The sequence below is a fragment of the Numenius arquata genome, chromosome 7 (genome assembly GCF_964106895.1).
Source record: "Numenius arquata chromosome 7, bNumArq3.hap1.1, whole genome shotgun sequence".
NCBI lineage: Eukaryota > Metazoa > Chordata > Aves > Charadriiformes > Scolopacidae > Numenius > Numenius arquata.
The window spans coordinates 36469597-36485864 of record NC_133582.1 but is presented as its reverse complement, the minus strand read 5'-3'; the positions used below and the strand labels follow the sequence as shown (position 1 = coordinate 36485864).

Below are 16268 nucleotides of genomic sequence, written 5' to 3'. Positions count from 1 at the left end.
CCATCAACCTAACTCTGATAAAAACCATCACTAAACCATGTCTCTAAGCACTATGTCAACCCGGCTTTTAAATCCCCCCAGGGATGGGGCCTCAACCACTGCCCTGGGCAGCCCATTCCAAGGCTTGAGAACCCTTTCAGCATAAAAAATTTTCCTAACATCCAATCTGAATCTCCCCTGGCGCAACTTGAGGCCAAATCTATAATATCTTGTCCCTTTTAGACTTAGAAAAACAAACAAGCTGAGGAAGCCTATTCACTAAATAAGGACATTTTCTTATGGAGAGAGTCAATTATGTTATTAAGATTACTTTCACTTCCTTTTGAAATTTAGCAAAACTGTATCTATCTTTTTTTCTGTGAATCTCCAGGTTTTAAAAAAGTATTTCTTAGCTCTGACTTCACCATCACAGGTGAGGCAGAGTTCTTTCAGTGTACAATATTTAATGTGTGTGAACTGCTGTCATCTTTCCAAGCTCAAACAACAGCTAAACAAATCACACCCCAACCCTGCCCAAAAACCCTCCATAGCTGTGACTAGGATGAAGGGAAAGATTTTCAGTCAATAACAAATGGGAACAGCGCAATTTTGCTAGCATGTAATTCACATTTGCCATTCTGCTGTGTTTTGGTACAAGGTGGATAATAAATGGTGACAGTACTGCTGTTATTGCAGGATTCTTTTACCCATTGCTCCCTAGGAAGCTTCCACAGAAGAAGACGAACAGATATTCCTAATTTTAATGTCATCAGGAAAGATATGTTTTTCATGGTGTGCCTATCTGTTTTTTCCTAGAACATTTTCTACATGAAGAGATAACATTAGGTCACTCAATGGACCAGCCATGATTGTATGATTTTGATAGCCCTACTAAAAACTGAAATGCTGTTTTTTCTTAATCACAAAAAGGGGCATAATTATTAAGTATGCCTAATCCATACAGTTAAAACATCTGAAAAAAAAAAAAGCCTGGAGAAATGAATACTTTCTAGGCATATTTATATCGAAGAGGCAGACAGACGCAAACCCTGTGGCTGTGTGGACCATGGAGTCAGAAGTATGAGGGTTGTTAGTATAAAACCACACGGATCAGTTGGCTCACAGCCACACCCAGTCAGGCTGTCATACAGCCAAATCACTTCTGTGTTGCATTTAAGCTACTAGATGAAGCCAGCCTGGCCAAAAGCACTGAAGATTTGTTTCACAAGGAGATCAGCTATTACATTCTCAGTGCAGCCTCTCAGGAACAGCAACAGTCATTATGGCATATTGCAGAGGCTGTGTTCAGGAATTCCTGACACCTTATTTGTGTGGACTTAATTCTCCTCCTCTCCCCCCACTGAAAGATTGCAAAGTTACTTATGAATTATTCGATATGCCTATTTTTCTAAAATGTATGATTGCATTTGCAGAGATTACTCCAGAAATTTGACAGCACACATTATTATTTTTCTATTATGTATTCAATGATGGGATGCTCTGTGAGTTGTGTTTGAAAATCAGAATGAACAGTAGCATAGGTGAATGCTTTCCAGGAAATAAAGAGGCTCCTGCATTTGGATGAAATAATTGGGACAACAGATTCTGACTTAAACATGCTCTGAGGACACCTGGAGCCAAATCCTTGTTACCTGGTAGTCCTACAAAACAAGCCAATGCAAAACTTCTCTCCACACGTTGGTCTCCTCTGCTTTTTGCTGGAGGTAGTAAGCCTTGACCTTTGTAAAGAGCATTAGGCTCCATGGATAAGCTGCACATACTCTTAGATTTGTGCTTACTCTGGCATGGCTATGCAGTCCTGTTTAATATCTGAGCTACATGGAGGTACAGGGAATGCTACAGTGTGAGGGGAGGATAGTCAGAGAATCAAACATTCCTTCCTGAAATAAATTGGGAATTTTGATCATACATGTAAAATCATCTGTGGTGGAGTGGATGTGCGCATCATTCCTCTTGAGGGCTCCAACACTTCAGCGTCACTTCTGTGGCGATGCTGCTTGGCACAATGACCAGGCTTCATGGGGCCAGAAGGAGTGGGACATCAACATGTGGACCAGTGGTTGGGGTTCCTGCCTGCCAGGGGAGAGATTGAGGTTCCCAAACAACTTGGGTGTAAATGACAAAGCCTTTGTGTCCTGCTGCACAGGTGAGGGTTGAAGTCTACACAACAGAAAACAAAATAAGAAAATGCACTAGATCACGGAAGTCAGCCAATGCTCCTGGGAGCCAGGAGATGATGGTGGGAACACAGTCCCACTGAGAAAAGAACAGCAGATGGGACTTTTCACCTTTCAAGCACTCCAAACTTCACTCTCTCGCATAAAAGTAGGGCATCCTCTTTCTCAGCAGATGTCTCATAAAAGAGGTGAGCCCTACACCCCTCTGAGGACGAACACATACTCCTACCCTTGTGGAAGCTTTGGGGATGTTGGGTGCCTGGCAAGGTGAGGGACTTCCTCCAGCCCTGACAAAGCCTCCCAGCTCTGTGGACAACCAGGCAAACCTATTCTGAGATTTCAGCTTCTCTTCAGGCAGGTTTCTGGTGCAGGCTCACAGGGTTAAGAAGGTCCTAAAGGGGAGGGAGGCCACAGGTGTTCAGATGACCTCTGTTTTTTTCAGATTACTGCATTTGGCAGAGGGAAGCTGACACTGCACAATGCATACGAGGGAGACTGTAAAGGGATGCAATGAACTCTCTTTTGGCCTGGGAGGCTGGAACTGTAATTAATACCAATTTGCACATCTGTTCTGAATTTGGTGCTGACGCAACCAACTGGACTTCTGGTGCTTGTGGATTAAGACAGTAAGCTACCTGGATGCCTCATGTAAAGGCACCTGGGAAGAAATACAGTCTGGGCTTTCAGGGACCACTTGCCATAACAGAGCAGGAAGACCTGCACATAGGTGGGGATGAGGCAGTGCCTTTGCCACGGGAAGCACCAGCTCATCTTGCATGCTGTGTGGTGCGTGGGTGCACCCAGCCCTGCCCCAAAGGCTGTGACTCTGCCCCAAGAGCCAGCCCGGTTAGCACACATGGCCATGCTCCCAAAGCAGACTTCATGGGCAAAGTCCTGGCTAGTGGCTGGGCAAGGAACTAAGGTAATGACTACCAGAAGACAAATGCGCATTCCTCCAAGTGGATGAAATGTTCCATTTCCCAGACAAATAAAGAAAAAAAGAACAACAACAACAACAAAAAAAAAAACAGAAGGAATCTAATTGAACCATCAAAATGCTTTGCAGTCTGAAGCAGTGCAGGATTTAGTTCTTAAGCTCTGAAGAGGAATAGATAGAAGCCCAAATGCTTCTGAAAAGGAGAGCTGGGAAGCACTCGCAACATATCCCATAATAGAACTTTTTGGCACTGAAATGCTCTAAGGTGCATTATTTTACTTTTCTCACATTGTCACCACAGTATAATACAGACACTACCTTAGTACAGGCTGGCCTTTTGAATCATGGGAGGAAAAGAGGAAACTAGTTCTTCCTGCCATCATTCGAGCGGCATGTGAGACATGCTACGTAGCTGTCATTGGGTAAAATCATTAACAAGTCATTATCACAGGAACAGCTCCGGGTACTGAGTGAGCATCACTCTTTTGTCCGCTCCATTTATCCACTTAGATCATGTTTTCCTATGACCACTTTGGTACGATAGGTTACACCTGCATTTCCCAAGCAGAAATAGCTTTTGTGCCCTGTTTTGGACCTCTGCATGCCGGTACACAGGCTCTGGAGAAAACCTGTAGTGTGGCTGTTCATCCAGCCTGCCTTTACTGTCAGCCTACATGGGCTACAGTGTGTTTGAAAATCTCAGTAAAAGGCCAAACTCCCATTTGTAGCTACATTTTGGGCACTGATCTCTGGTTTTTAATCCATTCAAGCATATTCCAAGCCGAACCTTTTATTGCTTTAGCTGCTTAACCAGACCCTTGTGAAGAGGAAGGTGATGCTGCTCAGCTTGCTGGAAGGGGCAAGGACACGGCCACGATGTGGGCAGCGCTGGTGGAGGACAGCCAACCGAGTCAGCAGGCACCAGCAACACCTTCCACATGTGAGCTTTTACAGAGAGCTGAAATCGCTGGCAGGGAGCCCTGTCTGCCCTGCACGGTAGGTGCTTTATCCCTCCTTTCCTGCAGCAGCACCAGCTGTCACTTGTCTCCGGAGTCAAAATATCTCCACGCATATCAGCAGCTAGTAATTGATGCAAAAGCAGTGAACCGCCTTGCAAAGTTCGTGCTATATGTGCCAGAGCCAGACGTCTGACAGAGGACTACAAGTCTAATGAGAAGCTCTCAGCTAACAGAAACAAGTTTCCTTTAGCAATGGACGAGCATGCATGACTATCCATGGTTTCCTAATTATTGTAATTTGCTCAGTCTCCCTATTAAGGAGCATTTTTCAGCCTGGGGATTTTCTAGTCATGGTATTAATTGTCACTTTTAATGTTATAGAATACTGCTCCTGTGACATTGTTCAGATTTACAGCCCTAAGTGTGGAGACAAGAAAGGAGATGAAGTTGTTTAAACTATTTTGCTTGTCACTTCTGCTTTTTTTCAAAAACATTTTAGGAGTCTAACATGGAGAGAAAAAAAAAATTAAAAAAAAAAAAAAGGATTAACATCCTTGAAATCCTAGATAAGAAAGTACTGTCTTATCAAGAAAAAAAATGTATCAGCAGCATGTTAATACAGATCGTCGTTAATTAATAGCAGAACTGCAGATGAACTTTTTCCTTAGCAGAGATGGAAGCCTGTTGTAATTCCCCTGATTCCACTGGCATTGTATCAGAGCACTAACAATCTCACAGAAATTAAAATTGCCTGTGAACATGTCCCCTTTTACCCAACATATTGTCAAATGTTCTAAGTGCCTGTATCTTTCCAACTGAAAGTGATCTCTCTGGTCCTGAGCTGCGGGAGGAATGGCAGGGTACTCCTTGACAGACTTTTAATAACTTGAAACTTAACTCGTACAACGTGCCACAGCAGTGAAGTGACACACCGGCAGCACGCAATTAGGCAATGACATCAGGCACGGAAATCTGAAGGAAAGGTGAATTTCACTACCTCTTTCATCTTTTTCTTACATTCACATGTTGCGAGGGTGATGTTTGTTTGGGGAGATGAATGGATACGCTTCCCCTGTCATTCAGCAGCATTCACTACGGAATGATTCATCCGGCGCATTCGTAACAGCAGCCTTCAAGAGACACTGCATCCCCCGCTCAAGTTAAAAGCAAACAAACCAATCAACTAATTAGAACCTGCCCCCGTGATTAAAAAAAAAAAAAACACAAAACAACAACAACAACAAAAAAAAACGCTGCAAAAAACCCTCTCACTTGTGTACAATGTTTGTTGCAGCTGGGAAATTGAAAAGAAATCCCTTATGTCAAAATGATGGCTCTAAGAAATTACATAAAAGATGTGTTAAACTAATACAAGCTTTTGACTAAAGACACATTCATAATTACAATACCTCTATAGAAAAATGGTACTGTCCCCTCTTGGAAGGGGACACAATTGGCCAAGACCTGAAAGTCTGAACTCCAATTCCTACAACTATTTTGGTTTTCAGTAAATGCCTCACTCATGCTGTCTGCTGTCTTTGCAGGGGAAAAACCCCCAAATATCTGGGCAAAAAAGTTCAATAATCCTAGTTGTCCCCCCTCCCCCCACCGCAGAAGTGCTGAAAATGCACCAAAGCTGCAAACACGTGGGAAAAGTAACGGATACCTTAAAAGAATAGTAAAAGGATCTCCACTCCTCTTCTGTCACCACTTCAGTGAAAGTCACCGTTTCGGTGCAGGTGACAAGGGTAAGATCCAGCCAGCCGGTGCCACCCTGGGAGCCACTGCTGGCTTCTGTGGAGCCGACCTCCATCGCTGGATTTTGTTCCCAGTTGTCTAGGTGCTTGTTTTTGTGAGAGTTAATGCAGCCAGCCTTCTCCCGTAAAAGCACAGCAACAAAACCAGCTCCTCACTGCTCCACCACTGGCTACCAGAGGCGTCGGGCTTCAGTGCAGCTGAGTGATAAAAAAAAAAAGAAAGAAAGAAAAAAAAACACACCTAAAAAGCCAAGCTGGCATCGTCCCTTTGAGCTTTCCTTTGGTACAACTCTGACGACAGCCATCCACTTGCTCTTTCTAGCAGCAGGAGCGGCAGCTGGCAAGAGAGTCAGCACACGTGGACCCAGCCATGTGCCCTGTGGACTCTGGATTATCTTGCACCCCAAAAGTTGCCAGCTCGGAGTCAGGCACAGCTGTAAAAGCATGGACCTCCTCCCTGCATTCAGCTCAGGAGCCCGGCTATTCCGCTCAGCAGTCTTGCTGACTTACCCTAGCTCAGCCCACTTTGATTTCCATTACCTGCAGAATTATGGTATATCCATAGGCAAGCACCAACACGCTCCCCTGTACTAGCAAAACCCCGTTAAGTTTTTAGGCTTAAGCTATCACAATTTCCCTGTCAGTGTCTATTGGACTTCTGAAATTGTCTTTACTAAGAAAAAAAGAAGAACCAAACACAAACCATAAGTAGGCCTTTGCACTTACTTTTACAAAGAGCTGAAACCTTCTGCACACTCAGTGCAGGCAGCGTTTGCTTTGCCCAATGGAGAGCCTGCCTGGAAAAGTAGGGCTCCTAGGGACTGCTGGTGTCACTTAGAGGCTCAAGGACTCTTCAGAACCAGGTAATCAATTATCTTTCTACTTACCAATTTTCTGGGCACCTAGTTCACTTACCCTCCATTGATTGGGATGTTTTTCCCCATCTCTAGTGGCGTTATCCTGGGTTTACACCAAGACACCATGCTTTCCCTGACCACAGCCCAAAATCACATGTAAATCTAGAACTTGTTCAGCTTTGTGGAGATGCTCTTCCTTGATACCGACGCAACCCTAAGCAGAACATATATTTTCACAGCCATGCCCTTACTTCTGGCAGAACCTTATCCTTTGCTTATGTGTGTGTAAGCACAGATGGCCATGTGGGAGCTCAGGAGAAGTTAAACTCCCCTCTGGGGCCAGCACAGCACACCCTCTCCCCAGCTGCTGGGATAAGGGTCTCCACAACATGCCCACAGCGTCCACATCTGTGGTCCAGTCGGCGCTGTGCCCACCCCCAGCTAGGTGAGCAGCAAGAGAGGGGAGGCTGCAGGGCCCTCCAGCTCCCAGGGATGGTAATAGCAGGGGATGGGGACACAACCAATGAAATTCAGGTCTAGGTTTTGATTCTGAACCCTCCCAAGCTGGGACACGTGGAACTGGGTCCTTGGACCAGGCTGTTCTAGGGACTGGAGAAATCTCTGGATGTCTGAACATTATTCCAAACTCTCCAGGAGGTCATAGAATCATAGAATGGTTTGGGTTGGAAGGGACCTTAAAGATCATCCAGTTCCAACCCCCCTGCCATGGGCAGGGACACCTCCCACCAGAACAGGTTGCTCAAAGCCCCATCCAGCCTGGCCTTGAACACCTCCAGGGATGGGGCAGCCACAACTTCCCTGGGGTGTGCCAGAGTCATTTAGAGGAGGGGGTTGGTCCAGGCACACCCAGATAATGAATACCAGTCATGACAAGAAAGGATCACCATTGATCCGTATGCACTAGTGATCAATATTTAACAGCAGCAAATGATGCATAGGTTGGAATGTGATCAGATAAAAAAATATCCCAGAATGACTATGTTTTGATGAAAACCATTGGGAAAATGCTCATTAATATATTATCTAAAAGAGAGGAAGAAATCTTTTTGAAGTTTTTTTCCTGACTGATCCTACAGTTTGAATCTGAACCTCTGTTATGAAGTATTTAGGTAGTGCCCAAGCTTCCTGAATGCATCCTAACCGTTTTTTTCTCTTTTTCTTCTTCCTCTTATCTTGCTTTCTTATACGTACAGAACTCTCCTTCTTAAAGATAAAAGTTATTGCACTGAATGTGGCAGGTTTTTTTTCTGGCACTCTCATTCCTACAGAGCTGTTATGCTCAAGCATACGGCAGGCACTAAGAGGCTTTCCAGAAGTTACATGGCACGGCACATCATGCACAGCTCTCAGGACTAACCAAGAGCGACTTGTGGCTTTGCCAGCTACTCACACTAAGTAGGGTTTATGGTGCCAGAAAAAGCTACACCCTGCCCTGCTCCAGCACTTTCCAGTCTACGCAGGGGTAATTCAGGTCTTCCATTACTATTAGCTTTTCTCTCTTTAAGTATTTCTCAGTCACTCTTACTGCCCTGGCTTGTTGATGGCTGGTTTTGCTGAAACAGTGTTTTCTTTCCATTTAGTCACAGAATTTAAAGCCACAGGCTGTCTATGCTACCACATCTATAATTAACCTAATTCTCTAGGATACAATGTTTTGTTTTCTAACCTCTACAAAGTCATGCCAGCTCTCCAAAATTTGGTGTTGGTGTGTTCCCTATTTTGTTTTCCATGATAGAAACTGTTGTGTGGCAGTATTTGTTGTGCGTGGTGTTGATAATTTGCCAGAAGTCAGCCAATCTAACTGTTCCCATGCGTCCACTTCTGAAAAAAATTCGGCACATCTGAAATGGACAGAAAATAAAATCTGCTCAAGTCTGTATTACTTTTTACAGAGAATTTATAGTAGATTTCTCTTTGCTGCGTTTAGGCAGTATTGGGAGTAAATTGAAAAAAATATTTGGATTCTTGCTGTTTGGAGTTTCCTGCACGCTGGTGTAGTTGGACACGATCATATTAAATGCAAAGAAGAAAAAATGCTATCAGACTGCACGAAGAAAATGAGATGTTCCTTGCTTCTAAAAGGAGAACAATTTAATTGCTTTTCTGTAAAAACCCCATGTTTATCCAAATCCTTATACGCTGGCCTTGGAAGGGGAAGGTCAGTCTACTCTTCCCAGTGCATAGCCCTTCTCTCCAGAAGTGGAACATCTGGGGCAGCACAGAGGGGTTCAGCTGTTGACTCTGGGAGTATAGGACCACTGGAGAGCTGTGATCCCACATCTCCACTGCCCAGGAGAGGAGCAGAAATTAGACATTAATGACACAATTCCTGTTGTCTGATGTACGCTCACTTGCCTTTAGCTTACGAGCTGCTTACCATGCACGTTGTTTCCTGCTAGCACTGTGCCTCTGGAGGAGTGCACATCTGTTCATCCCAGGTAGGAGATACCCAAACAGGAGGAAGGGCTGCCCTCAGAGCCAGGACAGACTGAGACTGCAAGTGTCCCCACAGCCTGGACTGTGGCTGGGAAGGGACAACCGTGTTCCTGGAGTCTTGAAGGTGAGTGCTGTTGGTGAAGCAAGGAGCTCCGTATGTGCATTGGCTAGGATGGAACTGTTCCCCCTGCATTTGTGCTCACATTTTTGGACTTTTTTTAGCCTCTCCAGGTGAAGACAACATCAAGTTTCTAAATCTTCAAAGACTTGAAATAGCAACGCTGTTTCATGAGCTGAACACACAGTTACTAGGTTCTCTTGACAGAAACCTGTAACTCCCATTCTCCACCTTTCTGAATGAAGCGGCTGTAATTTAGGATTTGAAGATTCAGTGGACACGGCCAAGATTTCAGAAACGGGTTCCAACCTCACTCCCAAGCATTTTATTTCAGGATCCGTGCCTCCTGGGAGCCTGGCAGCAGCATACTGTCACTGCCAATCTCAGCCATCCCAAGCTGCTCTTTGCAAGCATGTGAATCTCAGCCACACGCTGCAGAGAATCCTGGGTTGTGACTGTCCCACACGGGTCACCTCGGGCCACGGGGCTGACAGCCCACTGAGTTTGCTGCTTCCCCAAATTTCTGAGTGCTGGAGTTTGAGGCTGACAGCTGGAGCTGAGGAGGCTTTCCCTTTTACAGAGAAATTTGTGTTTAATTTTCATCCAGAATCTGAACAAATTCAATTTTGAAATACTAAAGCCTTCAGAGAATAATATGACTGCTCTCTGCTGGGCTCCAGCCTGGTCTGTGACCTGTCAGTGTCTATCCGGCTTTGAATCAGATCCCCTAACTGCCAGCAAACGGATTCTTCCCACTGATTTAAGTTTTGGATCAGATCATTTGCAAAAGTCTAAATTTTACCCGCAGTAAAGTACTGGAGTCATAGCAATTACAGAGCATTTTTATAATAGCAATGACAAAATATGAGCACATTGTTTCTCCTCCATAGACAACTTAAATTTTAAAAGGAGGAGATTTTTTTTTCACATCTTCATTACTGTTTGTAGTCTTAATTCAGATTGGTCCATTTTACAAAAACAATACATAGCCATTTATCTGTTTCTGCTAAGAAACTCTTGCAGAAGAATACGCAATCCTTAAGGAATTATCTTTGAAAAGAGCAAGCAGATGAAGAAAGCACATAGAAGAATGCCATTAAATATGAATATCGTGTTAGTGGAACTGTCAGACACCCTGAAATTTCAAACCCCTTTGCTCTTTTCCCCTCAATATAGCCATCAAGAAAATCACATATTTTGCAAGGGCCCGATTCTCCATTCACTCAGTCTGTTGCAGAGTAGGATTGCTTCCTCTTTAGTGACTGGAATTGCAAGTAGCTTTAGCAAAAAAAAAGAGCCAAGCCCCACGAATTGAAACAGATGCCTGATAAATGTGCATTCCTTTAAAATATTGAAGCAGGCAACACAGTCACTTGGAGTATTCCTACTTTTAAGGAGCTGAGCAAGTAGCCAACAGGTATGGCATCCCTCAGCTCCTAGCAAGGAGTTATCCGTAGGGATGCTGGTAGGTAAGGAGAATAAATTCACAACTCACATTGTCACCAGGAAGATTTTTTTCCTTCAAAACCTTCTGCTTCCAACTGCCAAGGCACTGTCTGCTCTTCTCAAAGCACTGGCGTGCCCGCTGCAGCTGAGAAGGGAAAGCAGCTCAGCGGTAAAGCAGCGCTGCCAAATGGGAAAGGTGGCTGCAGGTAAGCCCGGGCTGGCGCCCAGCACGGCCGGCAGGCAAGCAGCCAACCTGCCCGACCCCGGCACCCGGCACCCCATACGCTCATTAACGGGTGTCGTGGTTTCGGCTGAATTTAACAAAACCGGACCGACAGATGGCCCTTCTCCCCCTTCTTCCCCCCTCAAAAGAGGAGAGAGGAGGAGAAAGAGATAAGGAGATTCAGAAGTTTAGAATGAACTAAACTACTTTAATGAAGAATTAATATTAAAATAAAAATAAAGATTAAAATAATGAAATAGATACAATATATACAAAACCGTATCAAGCTCCCAGGATGACAGTCACGTCACCGGCAGGCACTGGGGAAGTCCCAGACTGGACTCAGTGACGGATGGGAACTGGATTCCAGCTCTGGAGTCAGGAACACACGGATCGGGATCAAAGGCAGATGGACAGACAGAGTCCTCTCTGGACGTCGGCCATCGCAGGAAGGGGCTGACCCTTTGATCCCTCAGCTTTTATACTGAGCATGGGGCAGATGGGATGGAACACCCCAGTTGGTCAGGTTTGGGTCACCTCTCCTGTCCACTCCTCCCCACCAATGTGACCCCTCTACGTTTTTTCCGTTTCTGACCCCCTAAGGGGGCAAATAACGAAATGGGCTGCCCTTGGTTGTTACAGCAATAAGGATAAGCAAGGGCCTCCCTGCTCACCATCCCTTGGCATGGAGCACAAACATTGGGCTGATCATTCTGAGAACGAGCAGTTTTCTCCACAATACGCCGTTAATTTCAGAGAGTTAGAGGAGGCCTAGCTAGGATGTAAAGTTACAGAACAGAAAATTGGTTCGGTTTTACTTCAAACCGGGACAATGGGGCAACTGCAGAGAACAAAACACCAGCCGTATGGATGTCCTGCCCTTCTCCTCCCGCTTAAGGCCCCAGTTAACTACAACGAGTGCTAACGCACCTTGAGAGGGGGGCAGAGAGGTTGTGCAGGCACAGGTATTAGTTCCCATTTACAACTGTTCCCATGTAAAACTGGCATCAGCAGCTTGTTGTGCACTTAGTCTTCTGAGCTATGAGCCAGAACCTCAGTAGGGCCAGAGCTCTGTTTCATGCAGTACAGGAAAGCCACTGGAGGAAAATTCGGGTTCGAGGTTTCCACAAGTCAACTTCTTGCAGTGTTTTAAACAGCCACCACCGACACATATTGCCTTTAACATATATAAATAGGAATTCTTTTCAATGTAGTTTTCATATTGTTGCTTAAAAGCATTTTTCTTCCCTTTGCCCATGTTCAATTGAACTAAAACCAATTTAACAGGCAGTTGGACTAGATGATCATTGGAGGTCCCTTCCAACTGAAAATTATTCTGTTCTGTTCTGTTCTGTTCTATTCTATTCTATTCTATTCTATTCTATTCTATTCTATTCTGTTCTGTTCTATTCCATTCTATTCCATTCTGTTCTAGCCAATTCTTAGTCCATCTTAGACTACAGCATACAGATATCACATCATATCTGCTTTGGGAGAGAAATACTTCTCTCCTCCCACTCTCTACCTGCCCTGTCTGCTACCTCTAGTGGTTGCACTCAAGATGTTGTTTCCATTATTTTCATTCAAGCCTGTGTTGATTTAGGAGTTGCTTCCCTGCTAGAGTGGAGAGGATGCCTGGAGCTGATAAACCTCTCTTTTCCTCTGTAGCGGATGAAGAATAATCCAAAAGCTAAGACCCAGGTTTGGAGTTTAGGGAAGAAGTTTAGTTCCTTGCTTCTCTGCACACTCCCATTCTGACCTTGACCAAGCAACCTCCTTTCCCGTAGGGAGGAGCTTTGTAAAATGAAGGTGAGACACAAACTCGTGCCCTTCTGGCTGCCATTCCTCATCCACCTGGTCTCTGCTGTCTGCGTAGTTATCCCCATCTCTGTGGGCACATAGAGCGCTTGGAGTATCCACCTGATCCTTCAACTGTCATTCTTGACAGAGCCTCTATTAACAGGGACCTAATCCTCTGTTTAAAGAAGAGTGAGCCCTCGCAGTGCCACAATTCTTGAGTGCCAAATCTGAACTGATAAAATCAGCAGTGAGCTGAAACTGTGCTGAGCCTCCATTGCAAAGCAGGGGTAGGCAAACCCACATGGTGAGTGAGCTGGTTGTTTCACAGCAAACTGAAATTCTTCTGTGAATTTCTGTTGGGCAGAAGATTTAAAAAAAAAACCAAACAATTCTAGGTAAAGTTTAAAATTAAAGTTCAAAACATGACAAAACCCAAAAATTAACACATTAGAACATATTTTAAGATTATATCGCCAGCATTAGTCTCTGATCAAATGGTACTACAGATGCTACAGAGAGAGAAGAGGGTGATAGAGAAATTAGCCTAACCCATCAACATGAAAAGCTTGGGAAAAGATCAGCACAAACCACAATGTAGGTCAAAAAAAAAAAAAAAAAAAATGGAGAAACTCTGTGCCTACAGGGAGGCAGGAGAATAAGAGTGGGAAGAAAGAATTTAAAATGCCTGCATCCCAGTTCTCCTTTCTATGGAAGAACTTGTATCTGAAGTAATGAATACACTCTGTCTTTTGGCGATGGGCAGCAGAGAGGAGGTGCAGATTTACAATGGAGGCAGAAAGCCACTAGATGAATTGCAGGACTTTTTATTGCCAATTACAATTTCATGGCAGGGTTATTACTTATTAAATATAGAAGCAGCCAGTTGTATTCTAACTGCACTCAGGCTTAATTCCACTTATAAAAAGGCTGAAGAAATTATACAGAGCTAGAGGAAAAATCCTTTCCACGTGCTTCTGCCTGCCTGCAAATGAACACACACACTCATACAGAAAAGTAAAAAAAAGTCACTGTATGGAAGGCAAACAAGTTATGCCCGATTTCCTTTTTTAATAAAGCCTAAGGTAGAGTAGAATAAATGCACTGCACTGCTACCACACTAACAGGCACCTCAAGAACAGTCTGAACAGTGTAAATTCCTCAATTATTGAAGTTCATTTTTTTAGGATCTCCAGAAAATATACACTTCACCCACTGCTCTTCCCTCCAAAAGCAGTGTGCAGACAGAGGAAAAGCCCTGTTAGCAGGTGAAACATGCCCCAGGTCAGGACTCGTATATGAGGGGCCAGAAGGTAATATTGGCCATCATACACAGTTGCGTCCCAGGTCATTTCCCTGAAGGAGAATGATACATATCAGGCTACAAGAGGGATGAGTTATTCCAATCCCAGCAGCTTTGTGTCAGCACTAACTTAGAATATGCCGGATTTCAGAACAGGGGAAAGGGAGGGCGACCAGAGATAACACCAACCACCAGAGATAACACGCAGATGACACCAAGTTAAGCAGGAGTGTTGATTCCCAGGAGGATAGGGAAGCTCTACAGAGAGACCTAGATAGATTGGATCATTGGGCCAACATCAATGGTATGAGTTTCAACAAGGGCAAGTGCCAGGTTCTGCGCTTGGGCCACAATAACCCCGAGCATTGCTACAGGCTTGGGGAAATGTGGCTGGAAAGCTGCCTGGAAGAAAGAGACCTGGGGGTTCTAATTGACAAGTGGCTGAATATGAGCCAGCAGTGTGCCCAGGTGGCCAAGAAAGCCAACGGCATCCTGGCTTGTATTAGAAATAGCGTGACCAGCAGAAGCAGGGAGGTGATTGTGCCCCTGTACTCAGCACTGGTGAGGCCACACCTGGAGTATTGTGTCCAGTTTTGGGCACCTCAATACAAGAGAGATATCGAGGTGCTGGAGCGAGTGCAGAGGAGGGCAACGAAGCTGGTGAAGGGCCTGGAGAATAAATTTTATGAAGAGCAGTTGAAGGAGCTGGGACTGTTTAGTATGAGGAAGAGGAGGCTGAGGGGAGACCTCATCACTCTCTACAACTACTTGAAAGGACACTGTAGAGAGGTTGGTGCTGGTCTCTTCGCACAGGTAATTAATGACAGAACGAGAGGGAATGGCTTCAAGCTCCAACAGGGTAGGTTTAGACTGAACATTAGGAAAGAATTTTTCACAGAAAGAGTGGTCGGGCATTGGAATAGGCTGCCCAGGGAGGTGGTTGAGTCACCATCCCTGGATGTGTTTAAGAGCCGTTTAGATGTGGTGTTGGGGCATATGGTATAGGGGAGAACTTTGTAGAGTAGGGTAGATGGTTGGACTTGATGATCCCAAGGGTCTCTTCCAACCTAGACGATTCTATGATTCTATGATTCTATAAGTGAAGAAATACTCACCGAAGAAGCTTTCTCAGCTTCATCAAAGAGCTCATGTGGACAAAGTCCGCTTTGTTCACGCTGATATGTGTCACTGCATGTTGCCATGAGCAGTGTGTTTAATAACATACATTGGCCAGAAGGGCAATACAGATCTGGTACACCAGACAGCAACTTTTTGGTTTTTTTAGCGTTAGACAAATAACACAGGAAAAAAAAAGCTTCTGCAAGCCAGCTCTCCCTGGACTGGAATATAGATGTAAATTACTCAGTCTTGTGTGATTCAAAACTTCATTTCCAAAACACCACAGTTTTTGCTAATACATTTTCCAGGCATACTTTTTTGGATTTTTTCTGGCATTGTTCAGAATATCAAAGGCAGTACATTAATGTTCCTGATCACATTATGAAACATAATTTCCTTTAAAAATGGGGAAATGGACTGCTATCGTTTACATTTCTGCACAAATAAAACCATTTGATTACAGTTCTGATCCAATGAAGAACTGCTCCATGTGCTGGCTTGGAAGTAAAGGACAGTTCAAAGAAACAATGCTGTCTAAAGAAATATACAAAATTTAGCAACTGAAAAAAGGTTTTGGATATACCTGATGTAGGTATTCACATTTCCTAGTGACTGACTGAGCATGGAGCATGTTGTAACTAGGCAAATCAACTCGGTCCAATATTTTTATGTCCCCACATTGTAACAGATTTTTGTGGCTCTTAGACTACCAGCATTTCAATAAGATCTGCACAATGATTTGGATATCTTATGCTCACCATTGATTCTTTGCTCACCATTGCAAATGTGAGTATTGCAATATAAATGCTCAGAGGAATGTAAAATAGTCTGTTGGTTTCAGAATGGGTAGAATTACCCAATTGATCACGTTACACCTAGGCAGCCTTTGCTGGCCACGGACAACCGTTCTATTTGCAGTAAGTCGTGGACAGGTAGTGCCAGATCTTCATGGAAATATATGGGCTCAAATCTCTGCAGCTCACAGGTCGTGCCCAGGTAGGTGAGCTGACAATCAGGCTTGCTGACTCCACCTGGGAGCAGGTTATTGATTTCTTCGTATGTATAAGCAGACCTGATTTACTGTTTATACAGACAAAACAACATGTCCATTAGTTAGG

General features: G+C 44.3%; 1 protein-coding gene across 1 annotated transcript in view; it reads right to left on the bottom strand.

Moving 5' to 3' along the window:
* The window catches only part of NPSR1 (neuropeptide S receptor 1), a 62401-nt gene extending 56515 nt beyond the window's left edge, over window positions 1-5886 (bottom strand). Inside the window, exon 1 of the mRNA XM_074150659.1 lies at window positions 5740-5886. Coding sequence (XP_074006760.1) covers window positions 5740-5886 — 147 coding nt within the window. The remainder of the gene's footprint in view (window positions 1-5739) is intronic.
* Between the last annotated feature and the right edge of the window lie 10382 nt (window positions 5887-16268).